The 20,419-nt window shown below is 36.0% G+C and overlaps 1 protein-coding gene across 1 annotated transcript in view; it reads right to left on the minus strand.

The window, feature by feature from the left end:
* LOC107697574 (tensin-3-like) overlaps positions 1–16,287 on the minus strand; it is a 24,316-nt gene extending 8,029 nt beyond the window's left edge. Inside the window, exons 1-11 of the mRNA XM_016498376.1 lie at positions 15,837–16,287; positions 15,685–15,735; positions 14,972–15,094; positions 14,792–14,856; positions 14,179–14,262; positions 12,662–12,771; positions 11,636–11,696; positions 11,417–11,492; positions 11,170–11,299; positions 9,929–10,006; positions 9,700–9,801 (exon numbers count right to left, since the gene is read on the minus strand). Of these exons, the coding sequence (XP_016353862.1) occupies positions 9,700–9,801; positions 9,929–10,006; positions 11,170–11,299; positions 11,417–11,492; positions 11,636–11,696; positions 12,662–12,771; positions 14,179–14,262; positions 14,792–14,856; positions 14,972–15,094; positions 15,685–15,735; positions 15,837–15,986 (1,030 nt within the window). The 5' untranslated portion in view covers positions 15,987–16,287. The remainder of the gene's footprint in view (positions 1–9,699; positions 9,802–9,928; positions 10,007–11,169; positions 11,300–11,416; positions 11,493–11,635; positions 11,697–12,661; positions 12,772–14,178; positions 14,263–14,791; positions 14,857–14,971; positions 15,095–15,684; positions 15,736–15,836) is intronic.
* Positions 16,288–20,419: the final 4,132 nt, after the last annotated feature.

A 20,419-nucleotide genomic window follows, 5' to 3' on the forward strand; every position in this document is an offset into this window, starting at 1 on the left:
AAATACTGTTCTTTTTAGCAGCATCATATGACCCCTTTAAGACCTGAAGTGGGTCAGAAAAGGTAAAGAGAGTTCAGAGAAAATCGTGTCAGATCCGCGTCAAGTTCAGCAGCGGCAGCTCTTAAAGAATTAACAGCCAAAATAACCAGCTGCTGTGATGTCTATTAATCAAAGGACAAAGAAAAAAAGAGGGAAAAATAACTTTTATAGCTTTAAGGATTCATCTATATTTATGTTTGATAACGTCAATTTCTGTATATTTCTGCTGAAGGGCACAGGTAAATATGACATTTATTATAATGGGTTTATGTGAAGATTGTTTTAAGTTCACTTAAATTAGAAGTTATTTTTTTTAAGTCTAATAAATGTTAAAATTGATAGCTATCAATTATACTGTAATATTGAATGGCTATAGTCAATGGTTAAATATTAGGGGTTAAATATTATCGCACATTTTTTTTCAGAAAAAATGGGGGGGGGGTATCATTGATACTGGCCTTCAGTCATAAAAAAAGATGCCATTAAACAAATATTTAAAAATATACTGTCTTTATGTTGTTTGTACATTAATTTGAAGATTGAATGTGAAATTATTGCAATATAAAAGTATATTTAAAAACTTTAAAGTTAGGTGGGATTAATCGCGATTAATTTCAGAAAAATGTGCGATTAATTAGTTAATTTTTTTTAATCGATTGACAGCACTAGTAAAAAGTTACCATGGTGACACATACTTGTTGAAAACAGTCACACCTTGTGGCCCCTTATCTTCACCCACTCCTCCTACATTCAGTCCTGTGTGTGTCATAGTCTGGGGTCCAGTGGAAATGTTAACACGTCTCTAACGAGTTGCAGACACCTTAGTCATCACACAAATACATGGGTACACAGACCTATATATGTCTTTTGTGTGTTCGTAGTGTGTGTTCTAGCAAAGACACATCAGTCAGTCTCCGGCAGCTGAACACAGATCGCAGCAGATAGTGTCATGTGTCATGACACACTCAAAGTCTCGCAGCAATGATCATGACTGATAACACGTATCTACTGTTCAACATGAAGCCAGAAGGCAGCATCACACAGGCAGGCTGTACAAACACACACAAACACTGATATTTAACATCACGCCACACTCTGATCAATTTTGACAATAGAGTGCAGCTAGGATGATGTGTTTTTGTAGGCCAAAACCCAAAAATGTTAGCATTTTAGCACTTCTATTTCCATCAATGGGTATAGGTTTTTCTGAATGGGTGTTTTGGTTAAAATAACGGATTTGCCCAAAATAAAGGTTTTTGGTTAACACAAGCTCAAGATATTTTCATGTTTTATTGTACAACAAAACATACATGAGTAATACCCCCTTATGAATCTTTTACTTATCTTGAAAAAGGCGGTTGCTAACAAATGGCTAAAAGGCACTACAGAGGTTGTTATGGACATTATACGTCATCACACCAAACAGGTAAATTCATCTACTCACTAGACTGCTTTCATAGCCACATTGTGTTAATCGCACTCTTACAAATTATTCAAAAATATTTTTAAACAAAAACTGAAAGAGTTATTTGAGGCATAACGGGGGGTGACGCTGAAATCATGTGACCGTGGTTTTGTTAATTAATTGCCTATGTTTAGCTTTTTACGTAGGCATTTACGCGTCATCACTGCAACACTCTATAGACAAGATATATGTTAGGTAAAAAGCACAATGGTGTTTTGTCCACCAGAAATAATCCGACCACACGGACCCACTTTATTTTACATGTCTTAACTTCTATACTACTAACATAACATTTAAATTAATAATTTGATACAATGCACTTATTTGTGAATATACATGCTTATATTTAAAAACACATGAATGTAATTATATCTGTAATTAATTTCTGTGATTGCACTGTTTATCCTACCACTACCTCTTAACCCACCCTTAAACCTAACCACACCACACCACAAAACCTGTCGCCAACCTTAACTGCATCCCACCTCAATAGTGGCAAAAGTGTTGTGCAATACAAAATAAACAGAGTAAGTACATTGTACCTAACAATTAATTTTTGTGATGAAAAGTGGGACCAATCACAATGGCAAAACTGGTTAGTATGTCAACTGGTGAAAAACACAGACCCTTTTAACTAAACCAGTAATGCTTCTCTCTCAAGAGGCTGAAATCCAAATACCAGGCATGCATGATAAAACGCCACAGCTGGCAACTCTCTCTCTCACACACAGACACACTCACAGGCATACAAACACACACCCAACAACTGAGATTCAACGGTCATACTATTATACAAACTTCATAATCTAAAATAAATATTTAATAGACCACTTAATCAAAACCAACTACTTCAATGCATCGCTCAGCATTGAGAAAAATGACAAGAAACTTGACTTTGACTTTCAATTTGACTTTGCAACTAACAAAAAGTCCACAATATAAATTAATAAAAGAGCAACACACTAATATTTCTTCATATTCTGCCCAAGTATGTTTTTTCTAAGTATTTTAAGACTGCATAAAACATCAAATGCAAAACCTGAAACTTCTTGTTACTCTCAAAAGTACTTTAAAAGTGATTCATGCGGCAACTTTTCCTGATAAATTAAGCACAACTGCATTCGTTTATCACAAGAGCTTTCATAACTTACAAAATAATCCAAGCGTGTTGCTGCTGAAAGTATATCCCACCACCCTGCACCGCTTCAAAAATGCATGCAGCGTCACAAACCTAATGCTTTCCAGAAACATCCTCTCGAATCAGACCCCAAAGGTATCTGAGAGGACAACAGATGACTTTGACCATGGAAACTATGACTAAGAGCAAGAGGAAAAAGACATCCGACAGAGTCACAAGTGAGAAAGAGTCTCTACAGTACAGAAAAAAAGAAAAAAACAAACAACATTTCTTAAATGAATAAAGACCGAGGTATAAAAAAAAAGGAAGGAAAGAGGCAAGCGGTCCTGACCGTGTTTATCCTGCAGGCGTCTGTGCCCATTTTGTCCTGCTCTCTCTTTCTGTCCTTCTCTCCTCATGCAGTTTTAAACAGACAAGCAGCTTGCATTCCTTCCCATGAGGTGATAACAGCTCCCCTGGGTCTCTTTTCTTTCCTCTTCTTATTTTTCTTTCTCTCAGTCAGTCTCTTTCCTCCCTTCCCTTGTTTTCCCTCCTTCTTTTCCTCTTACAGCACTGCTCGCTCTCCCTGTCTCTCTCTCTCTCTCTTTCTCCACCTCCACACACAGGTAACCCCTTTCAGGTGCCCCTCCTGGGTGTACGGGAAAATCCTGGCTTGGGAAGCATTATTCCGCTCGAGCCAGCCAATGCTCCTCGCAATAGAGCTGTACACACACACATATGCTTGTTGTAGAGCGCGAATGGACGCTTGGAGGACATGGAGCCCACCAAATATGGAGTGGGGAATCTAAACACATAGGCGGAGTTATGTGTGGGTGGAGAGAGGGAGCGCAAAAGAGACAGAGAGAGAGATAAGGGAGGTATTGGTATAGTAAAGAACAAGAGTACCAGGTAAAAAACACACACACAATGATGAAAGAGAGATTGAAAGAAAGGAAAAAGAAAGATAACGGGGGGGGGAGAGAGAGAGAGAGAGAGAGAGAGAGAGAGAAGCATGCAACTTCTGGTCGGTTGGCAGCACAATTCCTTCAGACTGTTTGTCAGTACGACTGGCAATAATTGCAGACATACGAGTGTGTGTTTGTGAGCGTGTGTAATTCTATATTTGAGTTTATGTATTGTAAATTGTAAAGGCTGTTTGTGCTCCAACCATGAGGTATCTCTAAATTACACGGCTGCTCGAGACAGACAACCAGATGTGCATCAAGCTTCAGTCCCATATGACACACACACACATGCACACACATTAAGCTGTTGGGATTGATTTTTTTACAGTTATGCACAGAAACTCCCAACCTTTAAATATCTGGCCCTGGAATTTCAGATTCTTGCGCGTAGACCATTTAGCATTTAAAACACTAGACTTTGTGCAGAAGCGAAGGGTAAACATAACAAGTGCAACTTATTTGTTCCCTGATCACTGGACTTTATCTGGACATGGAGAACAAAGTTCATTTCCATGGAGTTAAACACTCACTAAGTTCCACTCCTTGAAGTGATTTAATTCTGCATAATTCAATTTTGTACATATAGGAGAAGGTGGGTTAAGATGTGCCAGTGGGTAAGTTGAGCCATCCTGAACTTTGTTGTTACTGTATCAATATACAGTTCAAAAGTGGGGGGTCAGTAAGATTTAATTTTTTGAAAGAAAATCAAGGATGCATTAAATTGGAAAAAAAAAAAGAGACATTTACAACGCTACAGAAGATTTTAAATAAATGCTTTGTTTGAAATTTGTATTCATCAAAGAATACTGGGAAAAAATGCATCACAGTTTCCACAAAAATATTAAGCAGCACAACCATTTTCAATAATGTGTCTTAAAGTCCCCCTGTAGTGAAAATCAAGTTTTTTATGTTGTTTATTTGTCTATGTGGTGTTTTTAATATGCTTTTAGACAAACCATGTGCCAATCTATTAATCAACACCATTGCTGTGTATTTTCTCCTTAAAACTGTAGTTTCCCAAAGGCTGACCCAGAAATATGGTTTGAAACAGTTTTAACTGTATTTTTGATCAAATAAATGCAGCCTTGGTGAGAATTAGATACTTTTTTCAAAAATATTAAAACATCTCAGAGACCCCAAACTTTTCAAAAGTAGTTTACTATACTGTCTATATTTTTTAAAGAAGAGAGAGATTTTTAAATGCCAAACATTTTAAGCCAAAATTAATTTTCTGCATGACTGATAAAATTGTGTTTACGTCTTTAGCAAATGTACCTACTTCAGAAATAAATATCATAGGCACTGGTGGCTTGTAATGTAAATGATTTATACTGAAATATAAGCTTACATAAAATTGTGTAAACCCTGTTATCATCAAATTTGCCCCTTTTCAAGTGACAAACTACTGCCAAAATAACCAAAACTTTATTATAATGTCATAAAATTAAATTGTCAATAAAATCATCCTTTCACTTTTTTTTTTTTTTTTTTTTATAGCTTTTTTGCATTTAGTTAGGTTTCTGGCATGTCTGCCAGCTCAGAAAAGCTGAAAAGAAAACATGCAGCCAGTTCATTATGGGCTGTCTGAGTTTGAAACTGTGACATCCAGCGAGCTGTTTCAGTTTGCAGCTGGTTTCTAGGTAGATAGCTATCTATTTGAATAAGACCACCTCTGAGCCATATATGGATATATTCATGTGTCTTGTGTCGATGCCCCATAGAAGAGAGGGGTGGGGTGAGCAGTAGATCCTTAGCATTTAAAGAGACATGCAACAAAACGGGTCGCTGTGAACAAAGCTGTTTTTGACAAGGTATAAAGGGTGTTGTTTTACATGACCACTGAGGAATTTTAACCAAAGTATGTTGCAGACATTTCATGAAGACGCTAAAGAATCATACCATCTTGAGGAAAATGGGCATCTGATGCCCCCTTTAAGACAATTATGTTTTGCAATACAATCTTAAAATGTCAACCCTGTTAGCATGGTTTTATATAGTAAACATCTGATGACTGAAATGTGGATATCTGTAAAGATTTGATCATTGAAAGCACACTGTAGTTTCACAATCTTGGGCACAATGCTTGTAAAATCAAACTGAACTGTACAACAGTCAACCCTGTTACTGTTAAATCTCGATGAAGATGTATTGAATTATTGTATATCTTTAAAATTACTTTAAATATCACCTAGACTGGAAAAGGGATACATTACAGAGAATGATCCAAATACTATTATGGGTGCCATCATTCAGCATATATGTTTCACCTGTCTTACTTCTTCTTGCCTAGAAGACAACTCAAACCACTGCTAAATGTTAGTCCACTCTCCCTAACATGCTGGCCCTTGAATAACTCATGAGTCATTTGGGTCTGTTATGTCTGAGCTCCATCCCTCTGCTTTGATATTCTGACTCGCTCTCCTCGACAAAACATCTTGTAGTTTGAGCAGCTCTGTCTTACTTCAGTTCATTTAGTGCAGCTACCTAAACATTTTCAGTAATTACAAACCCTCAAGGAAAACAGCCACGACAATTGCACTGAGCACTGTGGCCATGCTATGGTAACTGGCAGGTCTCGTTTGGAACTCATTATGGTACGGAGGCCTAAGGCCAAACATGATTAGATTAGGGTCAAATACAAGAACTTTACTATTATTGCAAGAGGTTAAACTTTCCACGCATTCTGAACAGTCCCGCACAGTCTCATATGTTCCAATTAACCTCAGCAAACAGTGCCCAGACTTAATAACGGTATTAGAGGTAAAGCGTGTTTCCTGTAGCAGACCGTAACTTGACAATTAGTAGACCATTACGAGCCTTCATGTCTCGGAAAACTATTCTTTGCATCCTGAAGTAAACACTGCTTAAATGTGCATTCTTGCTTTTGTTTTCTCTCCTAAAATAAATACCCACAATACCCCATGGTTTCACCACTCAAGTCCCACAAGAGGCCTATGAAGTACTATAAAAACATGTCCCAAAACAATTAGTGAATGCAAAGCCAGATTTAGTGTTTGTAGTATGTTAATAAAGATATAGCAAAGTGTACGCAAAGTAAAACTAACTGTAATTTATTGAGTAAATGATGAGAAAGAAAAAAGAAAAAGAGACATATTACTGTATTATATTCTTGACTAGTGATGATAATAATAATAGGACAATATTTGATCCTTTTGAGATCTGTACTGATTAATATTTATATTCTGCCAATTAGCAGAACTTTTCCCTTGTTATTTTCTAAAATGGACCAACACTTGTGGATTTTAGGTAAATATTGTGTAAATAAATTTCATTTCTCCACCATTGCCAGTCCCAATCCCAGATGAGAAAGGACGAGGGTTGGGTGTCGGGCTAGCCACCCATCCCCGTAAAATCTATACTGCTAAAGAAACGATGAATATCTCCTCAGTCATTATTAACTGGGTGAGTGAATCGGGTCCCTGCCAGATGATGGCATTTGAGCAAACCAGCAATGGTGCCTGACCAAGGATGCGATTTTCTCTGCAAAAATGATTATGAGACTTGGCACCTGGAACTTCTGCACATTTCATTAAGCCGGCCGCCTTGACCAACTCATCCGGGAATTTTAAAATTATCGTCACGATGCACTGGGAATTAATGAAGTATGGTGGATTGGCAGTGGACAATTGGCTAGTGACGGCAACACCATCCTGTTCTTCGGTCATACAGAATGCCACCAACGAAGTGTCAGAATCGTCCTGAGCAAACACGCAGCTGAATCCTCCGTCGGATGGACACCTGTGAGTGATAGAGTAATCACCGCGCACCTCCGGACCAACAACATCCAGATTATGATTGTTCAAGTCTATGCACCGACTGACAACGCAGAAGGATGAGTTTTACGGCCAACTACAAGATACCCTTGATGAAATACCTCATCATGATCTCAAGCTGGGCGGTGATCAAAACAAACTTGAACTTACTGTTGGTCCTTTTGCATCATCTGAGTGATAACGGTGAGCGGCTGATATCATTCTGCGACCATAACAACTTTTGTATCCGTAACACCTTCTTTCAACATTGTCGTAATCACAAGAAGACATGGTGTGCACCAGACTGTGTCACCTTTAATGAGATCAATCACATCTGCATCAGTTGACGATGGCAGACATCTCTCCGCAACGCACGGGTCTACAGGCCAGCGGACGTTGGCTCTGACCATTATCTAGTCCAGGCAAATGTTAAGCTCAAACTCAAATGCCAAAGACAAGTTGTGGTCAAGCATCCATATGCCAAAGAGAACCTTAACAATCAATATATCGCCGAAAGGTTTGCACTTAACCTTCAAAATTGGTTCGAGATCCTCAATGACACTGACGACATCAAAGATAGTTGGAAGACAATGAAAACTATCATCCAGAGCTGTGCAGATAAGAAGATTGGGCGCAGATGGGGAAAGATTAAAGAAAGATGGATCCAAGACCAGACGGCAACCACATGTGACGACCCCGGGCTGGACTCCACTTCGTCTGCGGTGAAAGCCAATCCGGCAATCCACAGCGCGAAGTTGATGTATTTCCTCAGCGACCAGCACGGATCAGCTCTGGGGCTGGTTGAAACGCTTTTAGAACTATATACAAAAACAACAAAATACAAATGCACTAAATAAAATAAAATAATTTAATAAATGCATATTTACAATAGGCACTTAACTCAAATAAGTATTAAGTAATAAAACTCATAAGAGAACACTGTATATGTCCAGTTTTGTGTAAGAGTGAAGGAAATCCGCTTGCAAGTGGAGAGATTCCTGCTCGCGCATTACATAGATGCGCTATCGTGTTACATTACTGCGCTCTCGACATTTGTCATTAAAACCAGTTAAACTCTGCGGACCCGGATACGGGTACAAAATGGCGTTAAAAATGTTTATGCTTCATTTACATAGCCTTCCTTATATGGTATCAGCCCATATATGGGTTCAAGTAAATTGCAGAGAGTTGTGCCTAATAGAACCTGAATTACAGATTTTCAAAAAAATACTTAGTTTTAAATCTCCAAAAGCGCCTATGTTTTTTTTGTGTTTATAGTAATATTTGAAAAGTATATAATGTTATTTATAAAGAATTACACTCATATTTTGTAGTTCAAAGGGTTTTCTTTACAATGAAACCATTTTTTTTCATTTCCTCCATTGTATGTGTGCAGGGTAAACATTTGAATTTGAGTATGTTAAATTTAGGCGAAAATACCAAAAAACGCCCTGAGCTTAAGTGGTTTTAAGATAATGCTATAGAAACCGCCTAAAATTAAATATATAGAACAAAAGAAAGCTGCCCGAGGAAGCTTCCTATTGCCCATGCCAGGATCCGCCACTGATGCAGTTAGAAATTTTATAAAAACAAGCCAATCACAAGACATCTGGTAGGAGGGGCACCTGGGGTGGCCAACCAGATTTCAGTGGGGGCCGGTGCCACCCCTGGCCACCATGTAGACCCGCCCCTGCCGAGGCCGACTGCGCACCACCTAGCACCGAACCTTTATCAACAATCTCAAGCTCGCCGGTGTATCCTGGGATGAAGCTGAAGTGCTGGCAGAGGACCGACACCGGTGGGGAGACCCTAAGTGCCCAACATCACGGGAAGATCTAAGTCTAAGTACATTTCATTTCAGCAATTTAGCACACGTTGTGTCACTTCTTTGTTCTACTGTTTCAATTTCTAAAAAGCAATTAAAATGGCAATGACATAAATGCATAAACCATTTCATATTTCAATATATTTGTTGAATTTGACTACCATTCAAAATTTTGATATCCTTTTTTTTGAGTCTGCATTTATTTGATTAAAAAATACAGCAATACTATAAAATATTTTTGCAATAAAAAATAACTGCCTTCTATTTTAATATATTTTAACATGTAATTTTAAATCTAATATGCTGATTTGGTGTTATTATTGTTTATTGTCAGTTTTAAAAGAAACTGTTCAAAAAGTTCAAAAGAACAGGATTATTTGATTATTTGAAATAGAAATCTTATGTAATAAAAGCAAGGACACATTTAAAAAAAACAAAAAAAAACATGTATATTCTAGTTCTATTCAAGACCACTAATCTAGACATTATGAAGAACTTGAGAAGTCCAGTCTTACCAGCTTCTTTAAGATTTTCAGTGAAGTCCCATTGAGCGTGTAGTGAATTCAGAGGGTCATTTTCAATGACAACTGCTGAACCGTTCCTCCAGTAGCCACAATCTTGAAATGGAGAAACAGTGTGTTAATTTATTACTAAATTAATTTTTACCTAAATTAGCCATACTGAATAATGCACATTCACAAAGACCCATAAAACACCTTTCATTCCAGATAAATGAGAGGATACCTGAAGCAAGGGATGGGTCTCTGTTGGCAATTTCTGAAAAGAGCACCTCCACCACACCGTCCTCTGGGAATCTTGGGTCTTGAATAGAGACAAGAGCAAATTATGACTGAAAGGGATGAAAGGCATGGAAAAAACTACGCTGCAAAGCAATGTGGGAACATCAACACACACACAACTACATGAGAGCTGATGTATCTGTGACTTGTAAGCACATTCGCCACAGCTATGTGACTGCTTTCATTTCTATCCATTCAAAATTACCGTTGATTGTGTAAGATTTCCCATTGCGTAAGGACTAAAATGAAGTGTTTGTGGAAAGAGTTAAGTTGTCAGTCTCTTTCTCAGGTCTGCTTGGGTCACCGTGTGTCTTGTCTGTCATTATTTACCAAAAACACTCAGCACTTGCTCACATGCTCAGTCACACACACACTCACATACTAGTAAACACAAACCTGTACTAAAAATAATGAAGCCCAAAAAGTATGAATTTCACAACATTACATACAAAATATCAAACGGCATCTGAAAACAACTTTTTTTAGAGGATGTATGAAATCAGTTTCTTTCCATTATAGAAAGAAAACACATATAACGACAAAGACAGGTATTATTTCTACAGTAAAACAAAAACAATAATATGGATACAAAATTGTGCACATACTGTATATCTGCCATCAATCCTGGAAACAAAATTCTCTCATTTCACAGATGCTTTGTATTTTCCCTTATTATTTAACTATATACAACATAACGGAGCTTATGCCTTATAACTCTTAGAATTACCTTGTTGAACATTTACGGTTCAAAAAAAAAAAAAAAGTCTGATCATATTGCTTTAATGTATTCAGTCCATTTCAGCGTTATTGTAATATCACTGAGAAACTATTATACTTTTTATTAATATTTTGTTAATTTTTTTACACTTTTTTTATTTTAATTTTAAAATTAAAATAAATGAATGTTTCAGTAATTGCTATGTTTATGACATTTTATTATTATTAACTATGAACATTTTCCTGTAACATTTGTCAACCAGATTTACAGTTCAAATACTTTAAGTCAACATTTTGAGCAATATATCTATTGATTTATATGAAAAGATAAAGGTTTTTGTGCTACATACAAAATAAACATTGTTTGGTTTGTTATTTTGCAAATGGAAATACCTTCTTAGATTCATATCTCCAAAACCTTTTGGGACACTTCGAGTGCAAAGATTTGACCAAAAACACTTTGTGTACCTATGTTTGCATGATCAAGGTCTTCTTTCTGCAAAGAAAGTTGGTCTCCACACAGAGTGCCGGTGTGGAACTGCACACGAAACACTGTCTCATGAGTCCTCATGGAATCATTTTTATGATAACACGCAATCTGCAGAGAAAGAAGAAATGAAGATTAGTGCTGTCTGCATGTGTAAGTGTGTGTGTGTGTGTGTGTGTGTGTGTGTGTGTGTGTTGTGTGTATGTAAGGGACGGAGAGACATCTCACCATGAAATCACCTTTGAGCATCTGTGGGGGTTCCAGAACAAAACACACTCTTTCTGTCTGACCTACGGCAACCTGCCTGACAGTTATACACAAGCACTAAGTATACACAAATTATGAATACTGTATAATCACATGGATAAACATGATGATACATATAATATGTCCAGCATGTTACAAAAGTACTTTCATATTGTGTTTATATAATATCTGGTGTCTTACTGCAATCCTGATGTGTATACTGTCTGTGTGTCTAGATACACTCTGATAAACAGCTGACACACTGAAAACAAACAAACCCAGAGGAAAATAGTATTACCTTTTCTATAGTTCACTTAAAAGAGATCGCAGTAATGTTTCATCAACTATTAACTTTGTCTCAGATGTTTCTCTTCAACTTCCTTTGTAGAAATGCTATAGAAAATAAACTAAATACAGATAGCATATTGTAAATTTGACGTGGAGGGCATATAAAATGCTTTTAGAAGAATTTGATACACAAATACTTTTACAGTATTTATAAATCTAGGTTAAAGTTAATGTCTACATATATAATTTAATACATTTTTAAGATTTCAAGTTGAATAAATAAACATTAGTAAATTCTATTATAAACAAATCGTTAGTAGATGTATTATAAACAAACATGAATTTACATATATATATATATATATATATATATATACACACACACCTATTTTTATATTGGATAAACAATAGTAAATTTAAAATAGTATATTTAAAAATAAACTTTAACCTAGATTAATTTAAAAAAGGAGAATAATAAGAATTGCTTAAATACTGCATTAACTAATGTTAATTAAAATAACTTTAAAGGGATAGTTCACCCAAAAAGGAATTCTATCATCATTTACTCACATTGACTTACTTTCTTCTGTGAAACACAAAATATATTTTGTTTCTTTTTTGTTTTCATACAATAGAAGTCAATGATCACCAAAACAGTTTGGTTACCAACATTCTTCAAAATACCTTCATTTATGTTCCACAGAAGAAAGAAATGAGAGTGAGATGACAGACTTCATTTTTGGGTGATTACTGAAGCATTTTTCTCAGGAGAAAATTTGGAGAACTGGGAGATTCTGAGAAAGATCTGTTCTGTATTAATGTACAAGAGAACTAATTGAGATATTAAATGGGATGACAAATACTGAAATTATTTGGGAATTAAAAACTATTTCACTTAAAAGTTAAAAGACTGGATGTACATATGGGTGTTTTCCTCACCTGTAGGGTGGAAGTCAGGAATGGGATGGATATTAATGCCATGGATGAAGAGCGGGGAAGAGTTTATGCGGATCTGATGGGTAAGGAGCCTGCCAAACACCTGCACATACCTGAATCATCCACAAACACCACAGTCACTCTTATTGACACAAGACAACAATAAATCAAGCCTGATGACACCAGCACAACTTCAGATGAAATCAATAATAAAACAGCAAAAAATGCATCAGCCTGGTCTTATTTGGCAATTACCAGCATTTTAAAACAAAGGGATTTAGGTGGAAGAAAGAATGCATGAATATTTCCAAACAAACAAGCCAAAGGTGTGAAAAGTATGGAAGCCCATTTCCATCACAAGATTAAAAAACTTAAATAAATAAAAAAGGTAATTGCAACTTTTTATCTCAAAATTCTGACAAATTCTTGTTTATCTGACTGAGTTTATGTTAAACTCAGAATTATGAGAAAAAGAATTGCGATAAGTCTATTTTTTGTTTCTTGCACTTTTATATCTCACAATTCCAACTTTTCTTCTCAGAATTGCAAGTTATAAACTCACAATTGTGAGTTAACATCGCAACTTTTTCTCAGAATTGTGTTTATATCCACCAAATTTACATTTCACAATTCCGTTTTTTTGTTGTTGTTGTTGTTTTCCCGCCACGGAAGAAAACATTTTTTTCTTTTTATCTTATAATTGCAAGTTTCTCACAATTCCGACTTTTCTTCTCAGAATTGTGAATAAACAACACAAGCAATTGCGAGGTAGCATCGAGTTTGAATCTCACAATTCTATGTTTATATCACACAATTCTGAGAAAAAGAATTGCTAGATATAAATTCAGAATTACAAGATATAAACTTAGAACTACAAGGGGAAAAAAGTCTGTTGTGGAAACAAGCTTCCATAGAAAAGTGTTACTGATTCTAAAAGCTGGAAAAAAAAACACATTTCTTGACATTCCTTCATTGATTTAGTACTATTCTGGGTGCGCCTCACTATCAAAGAGAATAAATAGCTTCTTTATAGTGTTGCCAAAAACAGCGTCTTTGTGTTGTTCCAACAACAGATCAGAGCAGAATATTTATGTTGCCATTTTTTAAGCTTTACAATAACTCATCTTCTGAAAAGTGTTTCTAGAGTCAATAGAGATGGGAGAACATAAGGGAATGAAAATGATAATGCACTAAACAGCAACTCTTGCTCAGTTTGCACGTGCATGATGGGTGACAGGCGGTGTCTTTCAGTATGATGTAAAAAAGAAAATACCAAAGTGTAAAATGAAGATGATTCACAGAAAAAGGAAGTGGGAATAATGTCAGGACATCCAGACTGCATAGGGGGATTTCCTCTCATGTGTGACCCTGAACCACTGTCCAGAGCGTAACCTTCACTCATGACAAACTGCTGAGTGACCAACAGCCATAACAGCACCAACACCTCAGTATGCGTCAAGATGAAAAGCAACAGGAAGAAGGGGAAAAAGAAAGTTAATGCATAAACGAATGAGCCTTGCCTTTTCTGAGATGGAGTCATAAGGTTAACCATTTTATCACTGCAGAACTTCTTCATGGAGTAGAGATCTAATGCATGTTCCTCACTGAAAGACAGAAAGGACACAACCGAAAGTATAAACCTATATCTCTTTGAATATTCCTCTACAGTAAGTTTTTAACTTGAGAATCTCTGCGACCTAATCACTGAACAAATCATTCAGACTGGACTTGTGAACTGGTTCAACCAATTCACTGAAAAGATCCGAATCAAAAGAATCATTTGTTCAAAAACTGGACATTGCTCATGAACTCTCATGACCGCATCAATATTTTCAGTGAATAATGACTTAAATTTGAATCTGTTCCTCACACATATGAATTCTGAAGACTTGGAATATAGTGCATAATCAAAAGGACTTTTTATGGTGCTTTTGTGTCTATTTCAAAGCTTGAAAGTTTCCGTGGCCTTTTATTCGCACAGAAAGTCATACAGGTTTAGAATGGCATGAGTAAATAGTACCAAATTGTCATTTTGGGATGCACTATGTCTTTAAGCAGCTTGTCTGAGAAGGCAATTGTCTTTTTAAAGATGTTTTGACTTGTTAACAATGGATATAAATTGTTGAGTTGTACCTGGTGGAAACATTAGATAGCTGGATGTAAGAGGATATTACCACACCCACTCTGTCTTTGCTGCCCTACGAGAGACACAGGAAGAAGTTAACCAACCGTGTCATTCCTACAGTCAGAGTCCCAGAGACAAATAATGGACTTTGAGCCTGAGAATAAACTGCAAATATCTTTAAATCTCACTTTGCAGTGTAGCAGCAGCACATTTTCAGAGTATGTCCTAAGCCAGTTGTCCATGTTTTTACACACCGAACACAGCAGATGGAGCGAAGGAGCATGTCGCTCTGGCCATCCCAAATCCACCACCTAACAGTCACAAATGTGAAATAGTTAAACATATATTTCAATTCAAAAGTTTGGGGTTAGTAGGATTTTTTTCTTTCATTTTTTTTCAAAGAAATTAATACTTTTATTTAGCAAGACTGCATTAAATGGATCAACAGTGTCATTAAGGGCTTTTTATGTTACATAAAAAAATGTGAAAAAATTTACCATGGCTGCCACAAAATAACAATCAGCCGTTTTCAACATTCATAATAATAAGAAATGTTTCTTGAGCAGCAAATCAGCATATTAGAATGATTTCTGAAGGATTGTGTGACACTGAAGACTGGAGTAATGACTGCCGATGACCCAGCTTTGCCATCATAAATTACATTTTAAAATATATTAACATATTATTCTCATATTATTTTATAAAATTATTTAATATTATAATAATATTTTAATAATAATATTTCCCAAAAGTCCTATTTGTATTTTATTTTGGATCAAATTAGTGTAGCCTTGGTGACCATTAAAAAAATCTTACCAACCCCAAACTTTAGAATGGAAGTATGAATATTATCACACATGACACATCTGTAACAGTCACATGACACACAGTTTAACTTTACCCTGTGATTCATCCTGCTGAGATCATCACTGTGTTCGGATAAATTGATGACCTGCATGCAGGAAAATAAAGGTTTTGTTCCATGTGACCCCAATAGCAAAAGTCAGTCAAGTCAACAGACACCTGATTCGTTTGTTTTTCTGGTCTGCTCACCATGTATCGATCAGCATGTTTGGACTGCAGCATCTGCATGATGCTTTGCAGGTTGTGCTGGTACGTCTGCTCTGTGCAGGACTGGTGAAAGGCGATGCCAATGATACGCTCTGTAATGTAGTCCAGGTCAAATTCAGATCCCTCTGCCATCACAACAGTGTTCTCTCATGGGAGGAGATCTGCAGAGAGGACGAGACTGGCTTCAGTTCAATAATATGCAGGGCTCTTTGAAAGCATTTGTTTTGGCATGTAGGGATGATCAAATCTGCAGGAATCCATGAAAGATCGGCACTGGTTGAAATTTCTGCCAACAGACCGTAACAGTAGGACTTTGTCAAGCCCTTGGACACTTACAATCAGACATGCAGAACTGTTTGCATCATTTAAATTGCATAGAAATCTTCAAGATAAAATGTAACTTTAATATACGAATAATCTTCTCTAACACATCATTTATTAGTCTCACATACACTCTTAATAGATACTTGTCACATTCACTAGTTTTTAATGCATATAAATTATCATAGTACCTATATGCAGTGAACATAGATACATTACAAGAGAAACTGACACTTCTGTCAATTTATGAATTTAGCCATGTGTGTAATAGTGTTCTATAGTGGAAATGCTGATGGTGGAAACTGTATTTTCATAACTTCTGTAATAAAATGGTCAACTCCTCTTGCAAAGCTTAATTGCATAGCAAGATTTTCATGCACCTTTTTGATTTTTTTCCATAATTTGATAAAATTACAGCTTGACTGTAAATGACAAGCTAAACAGCTTAAGTCATTGTTAACTTGACTTTTCTTCATTTTCTTCACACATTAGATCTCAAGCATGCCACAACAAAGTGACAGTTGTAATTTGTGTAAATATGTAAATCATGTTCACAAAGTAAATATCAAATATACTACCAGTCAAAGGATTACGCTCTTATGCCCACAAAGAATGAATTCAAATAAAAAATACAGTAAAAACAGAATTATTGAGAACTATTATTGCAATTTTAAATATCTGTTTTCTATTTAAATATATTTAAAAATGCAATTTATTCCTGTGAATGCAAAATTGAATTTTCAGTTTTCAGTGTCACATGATCCTTCAGAAATTATTCTAATATGCTGATTTGATGCTCAAGAAACATTTCTTATTATTATCAGTGTTGAAAACAGTTGTGCTACTTAATATTTCCTTTTCATTATTCTTTTATTAAAAGAAATAAGAGTATTTCTAACAACATAAATGTCCTTTTTATCTGAATGTCTCACTTTTTAATTAATTTAATGCATCCTTGCTGAAAAAGTCTTCTTAAAATATCTTGACCCCAAACTTTTGAATGGTAGAGTAAATAAAGGACATTTGAAAAGTATAAATAAATGAAGAAGAAGATACTGTACAAAGTGACTCGCTGACTTCAGAGAGAACATAAGCAATGTCTCACCAAACATTAATAGCAGCATTTAAAAATCCATGCACAAAGGAAACTGAAACCACAGCCTGATTAAGCAGCCACAGTTCTTTCATAAAAGAGTCACAAGATATAAATCTGCTTTTGCTCTTACACATTCTCTTTCACACCAAGGACGCTTCCTCTATTCTTTTCATTCAGTATCTCTTTTCCTCTGAGAAGATAAAAACAGTTCACAACACTACTACATTGCAAATTACAATACATGTAATCAGTCACAAATAATGCTTTACAAAGTTCAATCAATATACAGTTCCTTTCTTTCTACCATTCATTTCTGACCCACAAACACATGTAGTGCGCAAGACCACACAGCTTCCAATACATAAACACATGACAGCCTATGGGTCACTCTGACACTTGCCATGTGATAGTGGAAAGGCAAAACAGATCCACTGAACTGAAGTGAGACTCAAAATTAACCACTCAGACTGTTTCTTTTGTGAGCTGACCTGACACAAAGTGGACACACCTAATGACAACACATAAAGAGACAGAGAGGACTTTGCTTCTTGTTTCTATTTAAATTACGTCTCAGTATAAAAACCTGCTTACGAACATACCAATTCTCCACTTCAAGCAAAGCTTTATTGTACATTTATTGCAAAATAAATATAATATAACCTTATACTTCATATAGAGGTGTGGTTAAACACAGCTGATCTGCTCACCGTGTTCCCTGTTCACACCAGATCAGATTTCCTAAAGTTTACCCACCTTCACTTTCAGCATTGCACACCTACACCATGTGCTCCATGTGTCAGTGTATGTGCGTCTGGTGACTTATCTGCTGTATGTTTAATCCTTAACCTGTGTTTAACCTTCAACCTCCAATTAGATCCATAAAAAAAAAAAAGACACAAAAACACAAATTACATACAGAGAGCTCACCTGAGTGCTGTCTTCACCGAACACATATAGAAACAGCTGAAAGAACTCACCCTTCTGTCCGGTTGAAATCTCCTCTCAATACTCTTCTATATGCCTGCAAACATGAAAAGAGAAAAGAAATGCAGCAAAAGGCTTTGTCTGAGCTCACATGTACTTTGGCCGATGTGGTGTATGTGCATGTTCACCCGTTGTCAGCATTTGTGGTGTGGTAAGCATGAGTAAAGAAACAGTACCAAGGGAACACACCTCCCTATTTCAAAGAAAAAGCCCTGAGTCACACAATGGACATATGATGTTGCAATGTCTGGACTTTTTTTTTTTTTTTTTTTTTTTTTTTTGTGTATTGGAAAGGTCAGACCTGATATAGAACAGATTGTATCATTAAAATGCACACAATTATCATAGTAATCCATTGATTTCTAAATAATTAACGAAACTATGTGAGCTCTCACGTACGTTTTTTTCCATAGACTGTAACTGGGACATAATGGTTAAATATTACCAGCATGTGCATTCTAGATTTCTGCTGTATCCAGACTTGTGAGATAATGCCTGTCAATCACAAACTGAAAAACAGCTCTGAAGGAGTGTGACAGCTGAAGTTTCACCAAACATAAATTTATGTTTAGTTGTCAGAAAAATGTGGGGTACTTCCAGTTAGTGCTATTTAACATGTCTGCTATTTAATGCCAAACGTTGCATCCATGAGGCATCTTCAAAATCCTTTTTAATAATGTCTAGAAAAAGATTACATAAAAGGTTTGTTTAATGAATGCAAAAGTCACATTCAGCAGTAAGGCTATTTAAGGTAGTACATCATAGTAAATGTGAGGTCAGACTGAGGGGCCAAAAGTGCATGTGCATCTGCTGCCCCCTACTGGACAATCAGTCATAGAAAAATAAACAAGCTTAAAGAGACAGGTTCATCCAAAATAATAATAATAATATATTCTGTCATTATTTACTCACTCTCATGTCATTCCAAACCTGTTGACTTACTTTCTTTTGCAGAATACCAAAGGAGATATTTTGAAGACCGCTGGTAACCAAATCATTTTAGTGACCATTTTTGGACCAAAAAAAAATTTATGTTCCACAGAAGAAAGAAAGTAAGGTTTAATGGTGAGTAAATCGAAATATTTATTTTTGTCTGAACTATCTTGTGTAAACTCAATTTTCAGCATAACTAAATATTCAAAGCAATGACGTCAAAAACCCAAAGACTAATTGACCATGGGTATTTCAATTTATGAGCAAAATAAGGTCTGTGGTAAATATAAATTAACGAAACGATGTTTTGATCTATAATGTAAATTACACAAACCCATACTGAAAACGCAAAATTTGAATCAGTTATGTTAATTTTTCTAAAAATGTACATTATGTTTGTAATATCGGGGTTTCTGCAAGTTTATGAAGGTAAATTTAAGACTTTCAAAGAAAATGTAAGGAATACATTAAAGGGGAACACAGCACATTAATATGTTCTCTAAATGTAAATGTCTAAGGAGAACACGAGTCACGTTAGCAGTAATCTCCATTACTTTTATTTAATTTTACAAAATAAACTGCTTAACTAGAATATGGAGATAACTTTTACTGTACCTTCTGATCACACTGCACAAAAAGTGATGTTCTGTCTTGTTTTGTAAGATGTCTTGTTTTCTGGGAAATTCATCAAAATTAAAGGTGACATATCATGACAATCTGACTTTTCCAGGCTTTAAGTGCTATAACCAGGTCCCCGGTGCATCTTTCCAACCAAGGAAACGTGAAAAAGATTAACCCAGTAACTTTATTTTGGTAACTTAAGCCTTTTTCTGCAAGCGTCTGAAAAAACGAGCGTCTGATTTCGCTCCCTTGGTGACATGGCAAAGGGATCTCATTATAATATTACCGCCCCTTAATCTGCACGTTTCCACCCATGGCGCCACCATTTTGAATTTGCAAGCGACAACCAGTTCTAATGCCATGGCGAAAGTTTGAGCAAAACATGCTAACTGTTCTGTCTTTGGCTGCACAGACGAGCACAGAACACTGTTTAGAGTCCGAGCCTCAGAGACAAGAGAGCAGTGAATTTATTGATTTATTTAATGTATATTGCTGCTGCCATACAGATCTAAAATAAACATGCGATTTATTGCATTATTATTAATAAACAGCTTTATTTCCCAGCTGTTTACCTTCACAGACATGACCGACCGTTTTTGTAACTTGTGTG

Source organism: Sinocyclocheilus anshuiensis, unplaced genomic scaffold (assembly GCF_001515605.1).
Source record: "Sinocyclocheilus anshuiensis isolate Anshui unplaced genomic scaffold, SAMN03320099.WGS_v1.1 scaffold801, whole genome shotgun sequence".
NCBI lineage: Eukaryota > Metazoa > Chordata > Actinopteri > Cypriniformes > Cyprinidae > Sinocyclocheilus > Sinocyclocheilus anshuiensis.